Source organism: Orycteropus afer, unplaced genomic scaffold (assembly GCF_000298275.1).
Source record: "Orycteropus afer afer isolate SDZICR_OR568_19922 unplaced genomic scaffold, OryAfe1.0 scaffold00462, whole genome shotgun sequence".
Lineage (NCBI taxonomy): Eukaryota > Metazoa > Chordata > Mammalia > Tubulidentata > Orycteropodidae > Orycteropus > Orycteropus afer.
Window position 1 is genome coordinate 1,499,953 of NW_006922049.1, and position 19,653 is coordinate 1,519,605.

At 38.6% G+C, this 19,653-nt stretch overlaps 1 protein-coding gene across 1 annotated transcript in view; it reads right to left on the reverse strand.

Annotated features, from left to right (window-relative positions):
• CTTNBP2 (cortactin binding protein 2) overlaps window positions 1-19,653 on the reverse strand; it is a 253,837-nt gene that overhangs the window by 121,844 nt on the left and 112,340 nt on the right. The window contains 4 exon segments of the mRNA XM_007954509.1: window positions 4,256-4,507; window positions 11,540-11,690; window positions 14,452-14,551; window positions 15,951-16,154. Coding sequence (XP_007952700.1) covers window positions 4,256-4,507; window positions 11,540-11,690; window positions 14,452-14,551; window positions 15,951-16,154 — 707 coding nt within the window.

Genomic DNA, 19,653 nt, shown 5'->3' on the forward strand with positions numbered 1-19,653 from the left:
CAATGACATGAGACAAAGTATATGTGAACTGCTGTATGAAAAGTGAATTTACTCTGTAAATCTTCACCCAAATCCTAATAAAAAAAAAAAATAGGAACACAGCGCTAAGAATTAAGTTTGGGAGTTACTTAAAGTTAAAAAGCAACAGAGGAGAAACAAAACAAAAAAAAAAAAAATAAGGAGAGAAAGTCTGGTCAATGAAGCAGAAGTAGAAGCAAGCGTCAGCATTCTGGAAGCCAAAGGAAGGTCTGCATTAAACAGTTATCGTGATAAACCCAGAGAGAATGAGGAAGAGCACGAGTGTAGGAAGCCACTTCCTCAGGCAATATATAATCTAGAATTAAAATCCCCTTGTGTAGGCAAAAACAGAAGTGGTTGATCAAATAAAAAATCCCTGAGAACTTCAACAGAGATGTTCAAATCCAATCTCTTGAATTTCTTCCTGTTGTATAACTTGACACATCAAGTCTCGTGACAGAGCAGAGAGGCTGAGTAAGAAATCCTTTCTCTTCACACCAAGTGACTAAAAAAAAGATTTATCCTCAATGATTAGTTCAACAGTCTCTCTGGAGTAGTCACAGCCCAGCTATAGAGAAAGGTACTCCTTGTACAAAACACTAGATGAAGATGTATATACGTTTCTAAACCACTGGGAAAAAGACCAAAGACTAAAATGGTAAAAGCACTGATTTGAGAATCTGATCTTCTATGAATCAACCTTGGGAAATTAGTTACACCATTTCCAAGACTCAGTTTCTTCATCTCCAACATCAGGTTGGACTGGATGAGCTATAATATCCACTCAAGCTCTGAAATTCCACAATTCTTTATTGAAAGCAATGTGGAAGCTATAGTCATCTTCCTCGTGGGTAGTGATTGATACTACCACCTCATGAAAATTAAACACAAACATGATACTGTCAACAGAAAAAAGTGTTTTGTTTTGTTTTTTAAGTTCTACTTGTGGTCAGTGTATAATCTTTTTTACCAATCAATGGTTAATTCAGATTCATAATTTGTTTTCAGAAAATTGGCCTTAGCAATTTGGTTTTAACTGGATTGTCTTTCTTGAGAACTATTTCAATCAGAATATACACAAAACCAAATGATGCAAAAATGTATCCCAATACATTCCATCAGGAAGGCAAGCAGAATGGTATAGTGTGAAGAGCAATAGATTCAGGCAGTCTGGGCTTTGTTCTAGCTAGGTATGACTTAAACCTTTAGCGCTTAAATGCCCTAATCATAAAATGGTTAGAATAGACTGGAAGATTAAATATCCACCCAGGGCTAAAATATCTAACATTGTAATAGCTCAGGAGTGTAAGAATGTTGTCAGTCATGCTCACTTTTAAAAACCTCTATTTTCTTGTCTAAAATTCCTCTTATACTTCTTATAGTGAGGCGTCACGGGAGAGTCACTCAACAATGTCTGAGTATGCATGGGATGCCAGGGGCCTAAGCATCGATGATGATACCATCATTGATCATAAAAGTCCCAGGACTCAAAGACCAAACCAAACCCTCCACCATCGAGTAGATTCTGAGTCATAGGGACCCCCATAAGGCTTCCAAGGCTGTACATATTTACAGAAGCAGATTGCCTTGTCTTTCTCCTGCAGAGTGGCTGGTGGGTTCAAACCACCAACCTTTGGTTAGCAGCCTTACCCACAGTGTCACTAGAGCACCTAAACTGTAGAAAAATGCAGCCCTGGAGAGTAGGCTCTTCTCTACCTCAAACCCTGACCAGTGAAGCTCAGGGGTTTGGTTTTTGTTTTATTTGCCTCCAGGCCAAGTGCATGCACGATCCACTCCCGTCAGTAACATCTCACGTTACACTCAGAGATTTTCCGGAAGATGGTAGAGGCAGGTTGCAATCTACCTTTCCCATGCACTCTGTACCATTAAGTGAAATTCACTGCCGTAGACAAGCTGTATTTTCAGAATTAAACTTCTCACATTTCCCATCTCTGTCTCCTAAAGACTTTGATATCAAATGCAATTGCATTCCATTTAAAGCAATATGAAATATACCAAGTTACGAGACCTTTTGTTTTTGTTATTTAAGGGTAAAATGGACAAAGTATACTGCTAATAAATAATACATCCATCATTGAATTGAATTATCTTTTCTCTTTCTTAGTTTTTAAAATCTGAATCCAAAATGAACAATTCTGCTATTGATCACAACAGGAAATTGCTCAACCAGGCGCTCCAAAAAAAAATCATTTCCAGCTCTTCCCATTTGGATGAACAATTCATGGCACTTAAACTCAGCATGTCCCAAATCCCATTCCATCTTCTTGATCACAGTGGTGCTTGCTTCCTTTTCTTTTCCCAAAAATGTCACTACAATCGTTCTTCTCAGCTCCCTCACTTCCCATATGTAATCAGTGCTCAACTCCTGGGCAGTTCTAGTCCTCAATAGCTCTCATCACATTCACTGCTGTCATCTTTCACCTAGTCTATCTCTTCTGCCAATAATATTTTTATAACTCCAGTCTTTGAAATATGATTGTTAAATTCTTCATTTTAGATTAAAAAAAAAAAAAAACTGCCATTGAGTCGATTCCAACTAATAGTGACCCCACTGGGTTTCCAAGGCGGTAAATCTTTATGGGAGTAGATTGCCCAGTTTTGCTTCCACAGAGTACCTGATGGGTTTGAACCACCAACCTTCTAGTCAGCAGTCAGATGCCTTAGCACTGTGCTACCAGAGCTCCTTCATTTTAGGTGTAGAACCAATTATTTAGCTCCTCTGTGTAAAACCTTTCAATGGCTTTATTTGCCTACTGAATTAATTCCTTAATATGGCACAGAAGGTCCCATATGCCATGCTTTATCACTAAACTCCCAGTCTGGTCTTATTTCTTACTGCTCCTTACTAGTTCAACTGTTCTCCACCTCCCTGCTTCCACACCTTTGTTCCTGCTGCTTTCACCTGAACTGCTCTCTCTTCAGGAGTGGGAAACTTAATCCACCCTACAAAGGCCATAATAATTTCTATCTCCACCACATGAGCCATTCCTGGTCTTCACATTCCTGCAACTCTGCCCTCTGAAATAAATGTGTTGTGCCTAAGGCATTTGACTGCTAACCAGAAGGCTGGCGGTTCAAACCCACCAGCCACTCCTCGGAAGGAAGATGTGGCGATCTACTTCTGTAGTGATACTGCCTCAGAAACCCAAGGAGGGGTCGCTACGAGTCGGATCCGACTCGACAGCAGTGAATTTGGTTTGGTTGGTTTCTGGTATTTTATGCACAATCACAATTTTTATACTGTATCAACTACATGTCTGTTACTCTTGTGTTAATTTTTTTTGGTGCTTCTCTTAACCTACGCTTCTCTTGTATTTCTCATTCCTACCACTGGACTAAAAGCAACCTGATGGCAGAAACAAGTAGATTGCCCAACCTTCCTTCTGAGGAGTGGTTGGTGGGTTTGAACCACCAGCCTTCTGGTTAACAGCCAAATGCTTTAGGCATTACACATTAAACCCAACCACACCAAACTCACTGCTGTCAATTCGGATCGAACTCATAGTGACCCCTCCTTGGATTTCCAAGGCAGTATTACTACTGAAGTAGATTGCCCAATCTTCTTCCGAGGAATGGCTGGTGGGTTTGAACCACCAGCCTTCTCGTTAGCAGTCAAATACCTTAGTCACCACGCTACCAGAGCTCCTGCACTATGTATTAATATTGTTAACATGATCTAAACAGAAAGAGCGGCATGACTGAATGACATACTATGCTATTTACTTGGGAATCAGATTATTTTTTTACTCTAACTGATGAGTAAAAACTACAGCTCCCTCTTACATGTCAGTAAGAGAGCACAGGGAGCTCATAAATGTGGCAGCTCAGGACACAGGGAAGAGTGTCAAGTCCACAGCTCAGGTGTGGGTCCTGGCCCCACCTTTAAGCAGTGTACCGAAATAAACAACCCAATGGACCAAATCAATACCAATCTTCTTCTGCTAACTGTTAATAAGGTAAAATATTTGAAATTATCCTCACATTTTTTACTGACAAAGACTAAATAAAATGATTTTATGAAAAGTCTCTTATTCCCTGGACTACAAATATCTTCTGGATGGGAAAAAGGTCAGTTTATCCTGGTAGCTAATAATCCCCTGTCATGACATCACTCCATTTCCAATTATTCAATTTAAATATGCTTGGTCAATAGCAGACAACTTTGCCATTCATCAAATTACAATGGTAGGATGAGGCCAGCTGCTAGCAGACGCACCTTAAAACCTTTGGAAGCAGCAATGTGGGCAGCAGTCCAGCCTTCCCGGTCGGCATGGTTAATGAGGTCTGCAGGAATAACAGGCTTGGCTGTGCCTTCAGGACTTGCTTCTCCTCCATCCAAGTCAAAGACACCCGACTTAGACTCCTTGTTCAGCCCTTCTCCACAAACTGGTGCTCTGTGGTACATAAGGATCTTGAGGCTATCTACATCACCAGTGTCCACAACTGCATGAACTGGTGTCCAGCCATCCTGAAAACAAAGTGACCAGGGGAAAAAATTGATTATAACATTAACATTGAGAAAAGTGTTGTTTAAAGTTCACCTCTAAAGGCTCTTGGACATAGACACTGAGCTGGAAGAAGCAGGCATTACAATCCTTAATGTAGCACATGAGCTAAGGAAAAGTTCCTTGACCTCTATCAGTCCATTTCTGTGACTTAAGTTTGCTGTTCTGTGAAGATTTCTGCCTAAAAGTTAACCATCTGAACTGAGCAGGCATTACCCAAGACCTTAGTTGAAACTGTGTATGGTAAACCAAAAGCTAAATTTAATACCAAGGAAGAGAATAAACATTAGCATAAAGAGATTTTTAACACCAATAGATATACCAAAACCAAATCAAACTCACTGCCATCAAGTCGATTTGACTCATAGAGACAGACCCCTCCTTAGGTTTCTGAAACGGTATCTCTATGGAAGTAGATTGTCCAGTCTTCCTTCCAAGGAGTGGCTGGTAGGTTTGAACCGCCAGCTTTCTGGTTAGCAGTCAAATGCCTGTGCCACCAGAGCTCACACCTATATTCATTGCAGCATGATTCACAATAGCAAAAAGATGGAAACAACCTAAGTGCCTGCGGTGTAGTAAATTACTTAGTGTGGCTTTTCTACCCATAAGTCTTTGTAAACTCCAAGGTGGGATTTTCTATGAGCAACTGAGGAGCTCCTGATTGCTGAAGTTGTCCACCTGGAGTATTTCTGTTGGGCATGGCACAAAACAATGTTCTGGGAGGTGCCCAATCTCTCTCTCAGGTGCTTAGAGTTCTGATGCTATAATTGGCTAGTTTGACCACCCTGCAGGGCTCAAAAGGAGGCCTGCTGGAGGCAGAACTCTCTCAGACTGCTGGTTGAGGAAGATGTGCTGCTGAAAGAGACACGCACCCTGGAAAGAGACACGTGCTGCTGGGAAAGAGGTGCAAGAGACACGCATTGCTGAGTGAGACACCGAGGGACCAGCACTGCTGGGAAAAAGACTGTGAGAGACTGTTGGCTGAGGGACGGTGGGTTAGGAGAGAGACTGAGCGTTTTTCCTGAGCTTGAATTGTAGCCTGATGCTTCCCCAATAAACTCCATAATCTGTGAGTTCTGTGTGGCCACTGCAGCGAATTATCGAACCCAGGAGAGAGGTGGTGGTGCTTTGGGAGGAATGGTTGGAGAAAGGGCTGGAGGGAGGCAGCATGTCTGGCCTTGTAGGAATAGGCCTTGTGTTACTGCTGGTAATCCTGTCTTCCTCTTGTGGGATTAGAAGAGGTCAGAACATGTGGCCTCCTTGCCGTTTTTGCGTGCCCATCAATGGAAAAACAGATAAACAAATTATTGTACAAACATATAGTAGAATAAAATGAGTGTGCAAAATATTTTATAACAGAGATGAATCTGGAGGACATTATGTGAATGAAAAAAGTCAATCACAAAAAGACAAATACAAAAAGTTGAGAATAGGTATATACACACAAAGCAATGTTCTTTGATGGTTACTAGGGATAGGAGGAAAGAAGCTCTGGTGGTGTAGTGCCTAAGGCATTTGACTGCTAACCAGAAGGTTGCCGGTTCCCTCCACGGAAGGAAGACTGGGCCATCTACTTCCATAAAGATTTACTGCCTCAGAAACCCAATGGGGGTTGCTATGAGTTGGAATAGACTCCACGGCATTGAGTTTGGTCACTTTTTTTTTCTTTGAGGGATAGAAGAGGGAGGGAGAGGAATCAATTTCTAGACAGCAGCCACTTATCATCTGTGGTGACAAGAAAGGCAATATTCAATATGAGTGAAGTTTGCACAACTTGATGAAGGTAAATGAAAACAAAAAGTCTACAAAAATAATGAGTCTTCCTCTAATCCTGATGCCACATTCTTCTTCATATAGTCCAGCTTCTCAGATTATTCACTCAGCATACAGATTGACTAAGTATGGTGGAAGGATACAACCCTGACACACTCCTTTCCTGATTTTAAACCATTCAGCATCCCCTTGTTTTGTTTGAACAACAGCCTCCTGGTCTATGTACAGATTCCTCATAAGCACAATTAAGTGTTCTGGAATTCCCATTCTTCTCAATGCTATCCATAATTTGTTATGATCCACACAATCAAATGCTTTTGCATAGTCAATAAAACACAAGTAAACATCTTTCTAGTATTCTCTGTGTTCAGCCAAGATCCATCAGACATCAGCAGTGGTATCTCTGAATCTAGTTTGCATTTCTGGAAATTCTTTGTCAATATACTGCTGTATAGAATGTAGAAATTATTGAACAATATCATTAATATCACATGCAAGTAAAAACTTGCTGAAGATAATTTAAAAAATGGTTGTAGCAGTATATTGACAGAGAACTTCCAGAAATGCTCCTGGTGTGTGTATATATATATATATATATATATATATATATATATATATGTTGTTGTTGTTGTTGTTATGTGCCATCGAGTCGGCCCCAACTCATAGTGACCCCTCCTTCGGTTTCCGAGGCAGTATCACTACGGAAGTAGATTGCCCAACCTTCCTTCTGAGGAGTGGCTGGTGGGTTTGAACTGCCAGCCTTCTGGTTAGCAGTCAAGTGCCTTAAGCACTATGCTACCAGAGCTCCTACATATATACATATACATACATATATGTGTGTGTATATATATATACATACATATACATGTTATATGTGTGTGTATATATATATATATACATACATATACATGTGTATACACACACACACACACACATAAACACACACACATATACATGTTTGTGTGTACTGTATATATATCCATATATATAATAAAGCACATATGGGACAGAGTGAAACAGACTTCCTAGATGTATCCAAATATTGCATGGGACTGGGTTACTGGGTTGAAAGGTTTTGGACCATAGTCTCATGGGATGACTTGGTCAATTGGCACAGTACACATCATAAAGAAAATGTTCCACATTCTACTTTGGGGAGCAGCATCTGGCATCTTAAAAGCTTGTGAGTTGCAATCTAAGATTCAACTATTGGTCTCTACTTGTTGGGAGTGAAAAAGAATGAAGGTAACTAAAGACTCAAAGAAGAAACTAGTCCACAAGGCTAATATGACCCATGAACTACAGCCTCATGTAGCCTGAGACCAGAAGAACTAGATGGAAGAACTGACTACCACTACCAACTCTTCTAGCCAGGGACACAATAGGAGATCTTGGATAGAATGGGAGAAAAATGTAGAACAAAATTAAAATTCCTAAAAAAGGCCAGGACTGGACTAATAAAGATTAGAGGAACCCCTGAGACAATCACCCTAAGATACCCTTTGAACTTACAACTAAAGCCACTCTCAGAGGTCACCTTTCATCCAAATAATAGATTAGCTTATAAAATACAGTATCACCCAGGAGTACTGTGCTCCCTTAAATAATCAACTATATGACATCAAATGGTGAACACTTATCTAAAGCAAAGATGAAAAGGTAAGGATGGGAAGGGAAGCTAGATTAATGGAAACAGAACAAACAGAAAGGAAATAATGAGAGTGCTGACGTTGTAAAAAAAAAAAAAAATGTAACCAACATTACAGAACAATTTGTATGAAAATTGTTAAATGGGAACTTTTACCTAAACTTGTATAAACTTTTACCTAAAACACAACAAAATATTTTTTAAAGGAAGATTCTTAAAAGTATATATCCATGTGTTGTTGTTGTTGTTGTTATTGTTGTTGTTGTTGTTATGTGCCGTTGAGTTGGCCTCGACTCACAGCGACACCTCCTTGGGTTTCCCAGGCAGTATCACTATGGAAGTAGATTGCCCCATCTTCCTTCTGAGTAGTGGCTGGTGGGTTTGAACCGCCAGCCTTCTGGTTAGCAGTCAAGTGCCTTAGGTACTACGCTACCAGAGCTCCTATTATACTAAAAGAATACTGTTATAAGCTAGTTTTACTTATAGGGCATTGTTCCAGCATTAGTTATCTTAAAATTTTATGCCAGCCATTCCAACAGCAAAGTTTCTATATAACAAGGAAAAGGTGGAAATGAAAGAAAAACAATGTCAAAAAAATCTCACCAGTTTTTATGTGCCTCTGTTAACTATTCAATGGGATATTGATAAATACAAGCTCCAAAAATGTTCCAACTAAAATTATCGGGCTTATTCTCTGTAATATATTTCTTTGAAGACTCTAGCACCCACTTAATTGATTGGTAGAACAGAGGCACACTATTTTCGAAAGGCATTCTCAAACTGTCATCTTCAGACTAGCAGCATCAGCATCATTTGGGAACTTAGAGACGCAAATTATTGAGTCCCAGCCCAGACAGAACCAATCAGAAACTCTGGGGCTGGGATGTCACAATCTGTTTTAACAAGCTTTCTGGGGATTCTGATGTACCAAAGTTTAAGAACCCCTATTCTAGGAAAATCTTGGTTCCATTTGTAGTCTATAGTTTTCAGGTAGAGATGAGTCTGCCCTCTTTTTAAGCACCCAACTTCATTAGTTTTCTTAATTTTTGTAAAAGATCTGAGCATATTTTGTTGATTTTGGCGTTATTTTATCTTTCCGCCTCAATTTTTCCTTTGCTGTATTTTTTTAAAAAACGTATTATTTCATAATGCTTTACTAAATGTATTTCTGTGAACTACAGAAAACTGTGTCTATATATGGGTAAGAGAGGAAGAGAGAAAGACATACATGGTACTAATCTAAATTCACATTGAATCATCTCATCATTAGCTAAAGCTGTGCTAGGCAGTAAGAAGAACACTGAGTAGGTTCCTTGTGCACCAGTCAAGTAGAGCAGTTTCATGGCTTATTGTTCCTGGAGCTGGGCATGCCTGTATTTGGGCACCAGTCTTCTATAGATGCCAGAGTAGAAGTTCTCTCATCGTCCCCTAATTTACCTTACAAAGGTCATGCAGGCCTCTTGAAAAAGCTTTCAATCTTCTTTTCTCATTTGATACTCTTTTATTAAATACACATGAAATAATTATCCCCTTTATGTCCTCTATCAATTTTACAGTTCCTCACTGTATTCTCAAACCTCTGTACCTCTAAAGATTTTGTTCAGCTCATCAATCCTTGCTAGAGAGCACAAGTTTCCATGGTTTCTAGCGTACTGGATGTAACTTAAATTTGTATGTTGTAGTACTAATTTTTCACTCAATGCGGTAATGTAAAATTCATTTATTTTTCATCTGTAAGGTACCATTTTATAATCAGTGTGTGCAACAGCATAGATTTCCTGGATAAAATATAATATCACAAGAAGAACTGTAAAGCTAAAGTATTCCCTCAGATTTAAAAAAAAAAAAAAATAGAAGGAATGTTTTAGTTCTTTTTAAATTTTTAGCAGAAGAACTAAAATGGAAACCCTATATACTTTAGTTATTATATCCATGGTGTTTTGGTTACCTAGTGCTGCCCTAACAGTAATATACCACAAATGGAATGGTTTAACAAGCAGGTGTTTATTCTCTTACAGTTTGGGATGCTAGATGACTGAGTTCAAAGTGCCAGGCTCCATGGGTTGGGTGAAAGCCCCTCAACTTTGGGCTTTAGCTCTGCCTCTTGCTCCTGGCCCACTGAAGCTGCAGGCATCTTTTCACTCAGGCAGCTGCTGGCTGCTGAGGATAACAAGCCCAAGGTCGACAAATAAAATGGCACAGTCCCTATATTACCAAACCACACAGCAGGCCATTGATTCAAGTACCATTAACAGTCCCAAGATCAGCAGACAACATGGCAGTCTGCTGAATAACAACTTGGCTACGTGTAGGATTCAAGTGTGCCAAAAGGTAGAAACCTTCCTCCAAGTTGCTTCTAATATACTGGAAGCAGACCACATCGCTAAAGTTGCTACTCAGCTGCTCCAGTAGACTCGACCATGGAGTTAATTACTAATCTCACTATGGAGAATCACTACATCCAGCTGCCCAACCACTCAAAACCAGGCCCAGCCAAGCTGGCACATAACCTTAACTACCACACATGAGAATACCACAAACTACTGGTTGTATTTTGGAAAATTACTTAAGAAAAACCAGGATATAAGAGCAACTTATAAACACATCATGTGCCTTTTTATGTTAGCAAGAAAATTTTAAGGATGTTTTCTGCAAACAGGATGCAGTATGGTAAATTAAAAATGAAGAGGCCTAAGGTACAGATGATCTCTGGAAAGGAAAGTAAAGTCAACACTTATGTGTCATCAGAAATATGTTGAAGGGTGGTGGGTGGGTAATTACTGTTTGTAACACTCTGGGAGTGTGCAATAACACAAAGTCTGAATGCACGGAAGAGGTGATCATGGTGGAAGCTCCTGAATGCCTCGTGAATCCCCGGCGTCTGGTCAGACAAGGTGCATGTCGACTTTTTGGTCTTCAAGTGTATCCCTTCTGTTCCTCATGCCCTGAACACTCCTCCCTTTGCTTCTTCATGGCCTGCACCCCCATTCCTTCAGGTCTTGCCTCAAGTGTCACATTTTCACAGACATGTTTCTCACTACTTCCTCAAATAACACCCCTACCCCACTCCAGGTGACATCTCCTTTCCTCTTCTTTATTTTCTCTGTATCATTTTTTTTTTTTTTTTAACATTAAACTGACTAACTAATTCTTGGTAGATGTTTGTTGCAGACTCTTCCCTCCTTGCTAGGGTGTAAGGTCCATGATGGGCTGGGCTGTTGTACTTACTGCTGTGTCTCTAGTCCCTAGAACAGCTAGCGCTCAGTAAATCATGTTCAATGAATAAAAATCTTCACCTACATCATCTCTCCTAATTGTGAAAACAGAAAACAGATTATTACAGGTGAATAATCGGAGGCTCGGAAGATAGAGGGCTGGTTAGCCCAGTGCACAAGGCTTTAATTAGCAGAGAAGAGACACAACCAGAAGTCAAGTCTTTTCCAAATCCAATATCCAAAAAGTAAGACAAAACAAAGCTACGTGTTTTAACAAGTTTTGTTCTTCTACCTTGAGAGTTTTGCAGATACACTGTAAATTGCGTGTATGGAAAAAAACCCACAAAACTGGTACTCACTCTGGTTTTTGCATTTCGGTTGGTTCCAGCTTCCAACAAGAGTGTAATACATTCTTTATTTCCATTTTGACAGGCCAGGTACAGAGGTGTCTGTCCTCCATCAGCAGCATGGTTAATGTCAGCATGATATGCAATTAATAGTTCCACACACCTAAACACAAGATGATAGTTAATCAAATAGTTTCACCTTTGGAGCACCACCTCCTCAAGATACTAAATATAGAAAAATGCAAAAGTATTTCTGCACTCATATATATGTATATACATGCAGTATCTCTCTGTGTGTGTATGGACATATATATCTCAAATATTGCGGATCTTATATGGATAGTGTATTGTAAGAAGGGGTGAGTCACTATGAGTTGGAGTCAACTTGATGACAACTGGTACTGTATTTTGTTTTAGTATTTTAATGAGACCAGAAAATAGATTTTCATCACAAAAGTTAATTACTTCCATGAAAATTTAAAATAGAAGCTTAGATCAAGTGCTAAAACCTAGTTTAGATAATTTCTCTGTAACCAGCTTGTAAAACTGGAGTCCTTAGATATCTGTTTGATTTACTGGAATGAATGGTTTAACTGTGCTTGACATATATATTATTTGTGGTTCAAAATCATTTGAACCTTTAAAAATGTTGGGCTGCTGAGTTATTCTGAGATACTCACTTGAGAAAATAATTATAAACAGCACAGACAGCCGGGCACTCTGTGCTCCACTATGTAAGGCAGTGAGAGGCAGACAAAATGGTGGCTTTGTGAAGAAAAGACAGCAGAAGGCCGTCTCCTGTGGGGGCCTAGTTACAAGGAAAAAGACAAAGCTCAGCTCACTGCCTGAGAATCAAGGAAGAAAGAAATGAGCTAAATCCAAGACGTCGTGGCACGTACTGGAACTAGGCAAACACTCAGAATTTAAGTTTGTAAAATTAGTTTAGAGTAAACTTAGCAAGGCAGACTAAACTATAAGCAATTAGGAAGTAATTCACAGTACAATTTATTTATTTAACTTAGATGAATGTTTTATCCTTGGCAGCATTTGATTAATTTGTATGTTGATTTTAAATAAAATCAGTTACATGTAGATATATGTGACGTGCATCATACACACATATGCAACCACTGGATCTCCCAGGTTCTCCCTTCTTGCAAAGCCATTCAAGCCTCTGGCGTCCCTGGGTGATGCAAACAGTTATGCACTCAGGTGCTAACTGAAAGGTTGGAGGTTCCAGTCAACACAGAGGTGCCTCGGATGAAAGGCCTGGTGATTTACTTCTGAAAACTCAGTCACTGAAGACCCTGAGAAGTGCAGTTCTACTCTGACACATATGGGGTTGCCCAGACCAGAACTGACTTGACAGCAACTGGACAAAAGAAGCAAGTGACTACATTTTATTATTAAGATGTTGTCACGCAGTGTTGAGGTGGCTCTGCCTCAGAGACCCTATGTACAACAGAAGGAAACACTGCCCGGTCTTGCACCATCCTCACAGTCACTGCAGCCACCGTGTCAGTCCATCTCATTGCAGGCCTTCCCCTTCTCCTCTGACCCTCCACTTTGCCAAGCATGGTAAAGTGAATCATCCCTTCTGACAGCATGACCAAGTAGTCTTCTCGCTTCCAAGGAGTATTCTGGCTCCACTTCTTCCAGGACATTTGTTTGTTCCTCTGGCAGTCCATGGTATTTTCGGTATCCTTCACCATTCTTCTTTGGTCTTCCCTATTCACTGACCAGCTTTCACATGCATATGAGGTGACTGAAAGTACCCTGGCTTGGGTCAGATGCACCTTAGTCTTCAAAGTCACATCTTAGCTTCTTAACACCTTAAAGATGTCTTTTGCAGATTTTCCCAATGCAATGTGATATTTGATTATTAAAATACAATTCTTAATACTGAACTTCATTCTTGTATTCAACTGACTAAGTAAGCTGCTGAAGAACCAACTGCTAAAGTAATGAGCACTTCAATGAATAGGCTCTTTTTGGTGTTGTGCTTACGGTATATAAACTCCTGCTCCGCTGTTTTAAATGGTTAAAAAGAAACATAATTGAGATGTAATACTAAATAAACTGCTTCTAGGGAGTTAAGATTATTACAAATAATGTAATTCTATGTTTTCTTTTTAATGCCATTATCAAAAAAACTCACTGCTGTCGAGTCGGATCTGACTCATAGTGACTCCTCCTTGGGTTTCTGAGGAGTTATCACTACAGAAGTAGATTGCCCAACCTTTAGTGTATTAAAAAAAACAAACTCACTGCTGTGGAATTGATTCGACTAATAGTGACTCCTCTTTGGGTTTCCAAGACAGTGTCTCTATAGAAGTAGATTGCCCAATCTTCCTTCCAAGAAGTGGCTGGTGGGTATGAACCACTAACCTCTGACTCATAGTGACCCCCACTGGGTTTCCAAGGTTGTAAATCTTTATGGAAGTAGATCACCCTATCTTCCTTCCATGGAGCAGCTGGTGGGTTCGAACCACTGACCTTATGGTTGGAAGCCAAATGCCTTATCCACTATGCCACCAGAGCTCCTTATACACACCACATACACACGCTTTTCGAAGATGTTGCAATGGTGGAAACCAATTCCTTACCATTCAATTATATCACCCTATCTATGACAACGTACTAGAAATAGATGATCTTTCCCAGAATTAAGTTCATTTATGTGACGTGTAGGCAGAGGATATTTCTCTTTTTCACTTCCCTCTATCCAACCATTTTTCATTAAGAAGAGCAAGACTGGGGCTCTACTTTGAATTTAAATCCCCTCCTATGTTGAGTAAACTTATTCGCCATAAGATTTTAAGCACCTGTTTATACATTCAGCCAGAACTAAAATGTGTACCTTTTTATAAAAGTATCAAAAGAGGTTCTTTTTGTAGCACAAAAGCATGAAGAGCATCACTTACTTGCCATGTCCCTGAGCAGCTGCAGCACACAAAGGTGTGAAGCCATTTTTATCAGCAGCATTGACTTGGGCTTCTGCATTCAGCAGCAATCTCACGCAGTCTATGGATTTTAATAGAAAGCCATTTTAATTTGCCACTTGTAGTTAGCACGAGCCAAATTCTATGCAAGCTGTAGACAAATTCGGAACCCAAGGAACTCTCCCCTGTACAGCTCATCTGACCATTCTGGGGATGTAAGACTTCATAGACAATTTTATAGAACAGGGCAGCCTATCTTCCCAAGGACATATTATAATACCCCAGACTCAGCAAGACATGATTGTTTAGGGGTTGTGTGTATGCATGTGTGTGTGTTTGGAGTAAAAGGAATGTCAGGATTCAGATACAGCTTTACCAGACGTTCCCACCAGCCTGTCCCAGAATATACTGTTTTTCAGTGGAGAAGTAAATCCGTTCATCAAATTGAAATAACATTCTTTACAGTTAAATTCTAACTTTATGATATTTGATTTTAATCTTTAAAATGCTTCTGTGTGGTGGCCATCCTGTACTTAATTCTGTGGGTGAGGATAAAAGAAAGCTCACAGAAAATCCCCTAACTCAGGCATAAACACCATCTAGAAGTCATGTTTCTCATGCTACTTTCTAGACTTAATTTCTCTGTAGCAAAGAATATGCATACAGGACTTTTGAAGTAAAGAAGAATTCCAAAGCACTGTAAGATAATGAGCCATCTTCTTAGCTTGTTAGAATCTTCCATTCAGTCCACTCTAACACAGTGAAGCTCTGAAAACTTTTAAGGAAGCCAGATTACTGAATTGATCTACAATCATATGGCTGGCACCTGTAACGCCTTTTGACTTTGCATTTGCAGTTAAATAATGTCTTTTTCTATACTACCATATGTCTTCATACATTTGACTGCAGAATTTGCATTTTAAGGAACAAGGATTAATTCCCACATTTCATCAATATGTCACTTAGACTATCATTTCACAGCTTCTCAATTCTCCTAAAAAACCCAAATAACCAAGATTATACCAATGACAGAACAATTTCAGACACATGACCTTTTCTAACTACTGAAATTTGACTGCATTGCAGCATGTGCTAGAATCATACATCAGCTATTTCTAATCCACAAATTTGGGCTATTTTGTGATGACCAAAGTGATCACAGATAGAGAGCTTTATTCTAAAATGTGCTTTACTGATCTAGACTTACCATTTCTACATGTACAATAGATTTCATTGTGAAGAAAAGATGCATGTTTTACTAGCTGCAACAAAACATATTTGACTAAGGAGTGTATAATTTGTATTTTGTCATGTTTACAAAAAGCTTTAAGCTCCTAAAAACAAATTACTCACTGCTACCTGTAAGAGAAAACTTGAGCCCAAAATGAATCTGTTGCTCATTAACAACAGTTACAATTGCTTCTAACTCTTCATCCTTTTGCAAGTGTGAGTATAATGAGATAAGATGTCACCATCTTTACCTGTATGTCCATTCTTAGCAGCAGAATACAAGGCAGAATGGCCATCTTCACAGGAGTAATTAATATCCAGTCCTTCTTCATTAAGCAGCATAGATAATAAAGTGACATTTCCCTGGGCAGCAGCTTGCTGAAGAAGGGTGGGCCTGCCAGCCAGGGGGGCAGGACCACCACTCATTAGCAAAGGGGTTAGGGAGGGTGACCAGCCTGTGGGTTAAAGTGACCCTAGTTAGAGAGCAGGAGCAGACATAAGAGACAGATATTATCCTACTCCTTTCTGAATTACACACACACACACACACACACACATGTGAACAGGTATCCCCAGAGGATTATGTGGTTTCTAACATTATCTATTTGTTAATATTTACTTAGCACATACCGTTATTTCAGGTCTTATATCTAGTACCAATTAAATGTTTATGGTGACAAATTATTTTTAGTCATCAGTCTTGCACAGGTGTTAAGGCAGTGACTGGCTTTAGGAACTAAGACGGCTAGCTAATGATGGGTGTCTTACTTTAAGAGTTCAAATTCCTTTTCAGAATTTCAAAACAACTTGAATTGAAAAATTAAGTATTTTGTTGTTGTTAGCTGCCATCAAGTCAATTTTTGACTCATGGTGACCTCATGTGAGAGAGTATTGTCCCACAGGGTCTTCTAGGCTGTAATCCTATGGGAGCAGATTACCAGGCCTTTTCTCCCGAGGACCTGCTGGTAAGTTTGAACTGCCAACCTTTCAGTTAGCAGCCCGACGCGTAACTGTTGCACCACCAGGGCTCCCAAATTACAATATCAACCTGAATAAGTAAATCAATATGTTTAGGTATAAAAGAGAAATGATTGCAAGAAACAGCTTATATAAAAGGCATAAGTAAATACAATGTTTTCAAAGTACTTACTTATGTATTTTCAATAACCTACTAAGATGGACCACATACTATAAAGGATCTAGTTACATTCTCTGAAATTCCCTATTTGGGAATAAAAATAATGGAGGCTGAATGCTATTCAGTATCAAGAGCTAATCAAACCAGTCAGAGGTAATTGAATCTACACTGTACCAGCACAGATAGCAATGCACACTGTTGAAAATGGTATCATCTGGCCATTTTTATAATGTGTCAAATAGAATCTTTTACTCAGCCAACAAAACAGGACACACTATGATATAGTTTAAACAAAAATTATGAGAGTTAGCTATTTCTCATCAGTATTTAGCAGCTTTAGAAGAGAATCTGTTAAATGTGTGAAGTCGACTGCATATAGCATGGAAGATTTTCTGAATTCTTCCTTGATCAAAAGGCTGTAAAAACAGTAAGGTAAAAAATGTTTATTTAACGTGATACATAGTATTTTGAGTATATTTGGCTTAAATATAGTTAATTTTCAAAATCAGTCCTTTTACTTTTTTTCCTGATGGTGCCCCAAATTTCTCTCAATACAGGTGTGCATGCAGGCGCACCTACATATTCAAAAGGGAGGGTGCACTTTCTACATATACCTGGTAACATTCCCTGTAGTAAGAGACAATAGATGTATGCTTTTTATTCCTGGCACATTGGTATCAGGATAATTTTTCATGACTGTAGGTATTATATTAATAATTTCTAACATGTAATTCTTAGAGTTGAACCTTAAATTCCTGTCCTCAATATTAAAAGGGTACATATCAAAGAATTTCTCGGCATTTTTAAAACCCATCATACAAAAACAAAACAAAACAAAGCAGTTTGTATAAATGAAAACAATACTGCTTATTAAAAGCTGGCTATTCTATCTTCATGATCACTTATTTGGGTCCATGAATAATTTATCATTTTTACCCTAGTAGACTACAGTAACATACAAAATTAAAATGCTCTTAAGATTAAATATTTATCTAAACTTTATGATATTTTCCCATTGATATTCATTAACCCTTCTTACAAAAGTAGTATTTTTACTTCATACTTACAAGAAGGCTCCTCTCTGGTACATTTTACCTTTTGTATTTTCTTAAAAACAAACAAACAAAAAACAAGCCCACAAAAATTAAATCAGTACTTATTAGAAATGGAAAATAAACAGAGACGTTATAAACACCAAGGCAGAAAGCCTTGGCCACAAAGCAAACACCAAGGCAATGTGAAGGCATCACATTCCTGTCCTCTGTGGAACAGGAGGGTATCTGACTCGTGCTGTCTGTCGTCTGTTCATGTCTGTCTATCTGTCTCTCTGTTCCTCTCATTTTGTATTTAGATCTCAATCAAGGAGTTTGCGTTATTGATACTCTCTGAAAGAGTTTGCTGTTCTTTTGCTTTTGCTCTTTTTTTTTTCATCACATTTCTAGGCTTTTGGGGAGACAATTTAAATATAGTTTTCAACTGCTTTTTATGGAATATTCAATTAAGCATAACATTTCCTGGTAAATTATATTTTTAGTGTTAAATTATGTCAAAGATAAAATATTAAAAAAAAAAAATGTCAATCTTTAGATTAGCTGAAGTTCTCTATTATACAAACCTACAGGAAAAGATATGTCAATTTCTTTATTTCTTAGAGGACTGCAATCTATTTTAAAAACCTTTTACTAAAGAAAAATGCTTTATAAATAGCAAGTGTGCTTAAACTTTAAATAGATTTTATATCTGCACTAACATTTCTAATTTTGTCTAGGACTAACAAACATGTTATTTTGATAAATGTATTATAAATGCAGAAAAATAAAATTTCACAATGATCCTTTATTTTCATTTAACATTCCCAACAAGAATAGTAATGCTTAGTTGAGTAGTAAGTGGTTATTAATAACAGAATAGACCCATATTCATACAGCTACTCTAAAGATGTTAGAAAAAGGTCATGCAGCTTTGCAGTGTCATATGCAAACATTAGTAGAGGTGAGTATCTTGCAGAACATGCAATGATGAAGGGAATACACAGAACGAGCAGGAACAGAGGGAAGAGGCATTGAGAACAGCTTCTGGCATCAGCTTCAGAGTGTGGAGAAGGTTAATGTCATAGCCCAGATCCATCCTGTTTTCTGATTTAGCCTTAAGCCAATCATACATGGAGAATAATAATTAAAAATATATGTTTAACTGAGGAAAAAAGGCTGAACAAAAAGAAATCAATGTAGCAAATTAAATAAATAAAAAAGGGAAAAGGAAAATATTTTCCAAGGGTATGGAAACTCAGTTGCCTGGAGTGATTTCTCATTTAGGCTTCTGTTCATCTAACATTTGATACGCATTCATTTGGCAAGTTCAGGAGAAAGAAGAAATTCGAATTCATTTGGAATTTAAATCATTATTTGAAAATTTAAAATTCAGGCCATAAAAGCTGCTAATGGGGTTACAGTCATTTACAACACAATTCATTAAAATGGTATTTGCTGTTGTCCTTAGTCCTCCATGGTGCTCTAACTTAACTATGATTGTTTGTCTTAGAGACAGGAGCACTGGTGGTCCATTGGTTAGCACTTGGCTGCTAATCAAAAGGTCAGCATTTGACACTACCAGCTGTTCCCTGGGAGAAAGATGTGGCAGTCTGCTTCTTTAAAGACTTATAGCCTTAGAAATCCTATGGGGGCAGTTATACTCTGTCCTATAAGGTCGCTATGAGTCAAAATAGATTCTACAACAGTGGTTTTTGGGGGTTCATAGATATAAATAGACATAAAGACAGAATTTTAGAGTCTGGAGGGGACTAACTGAAAGATCAT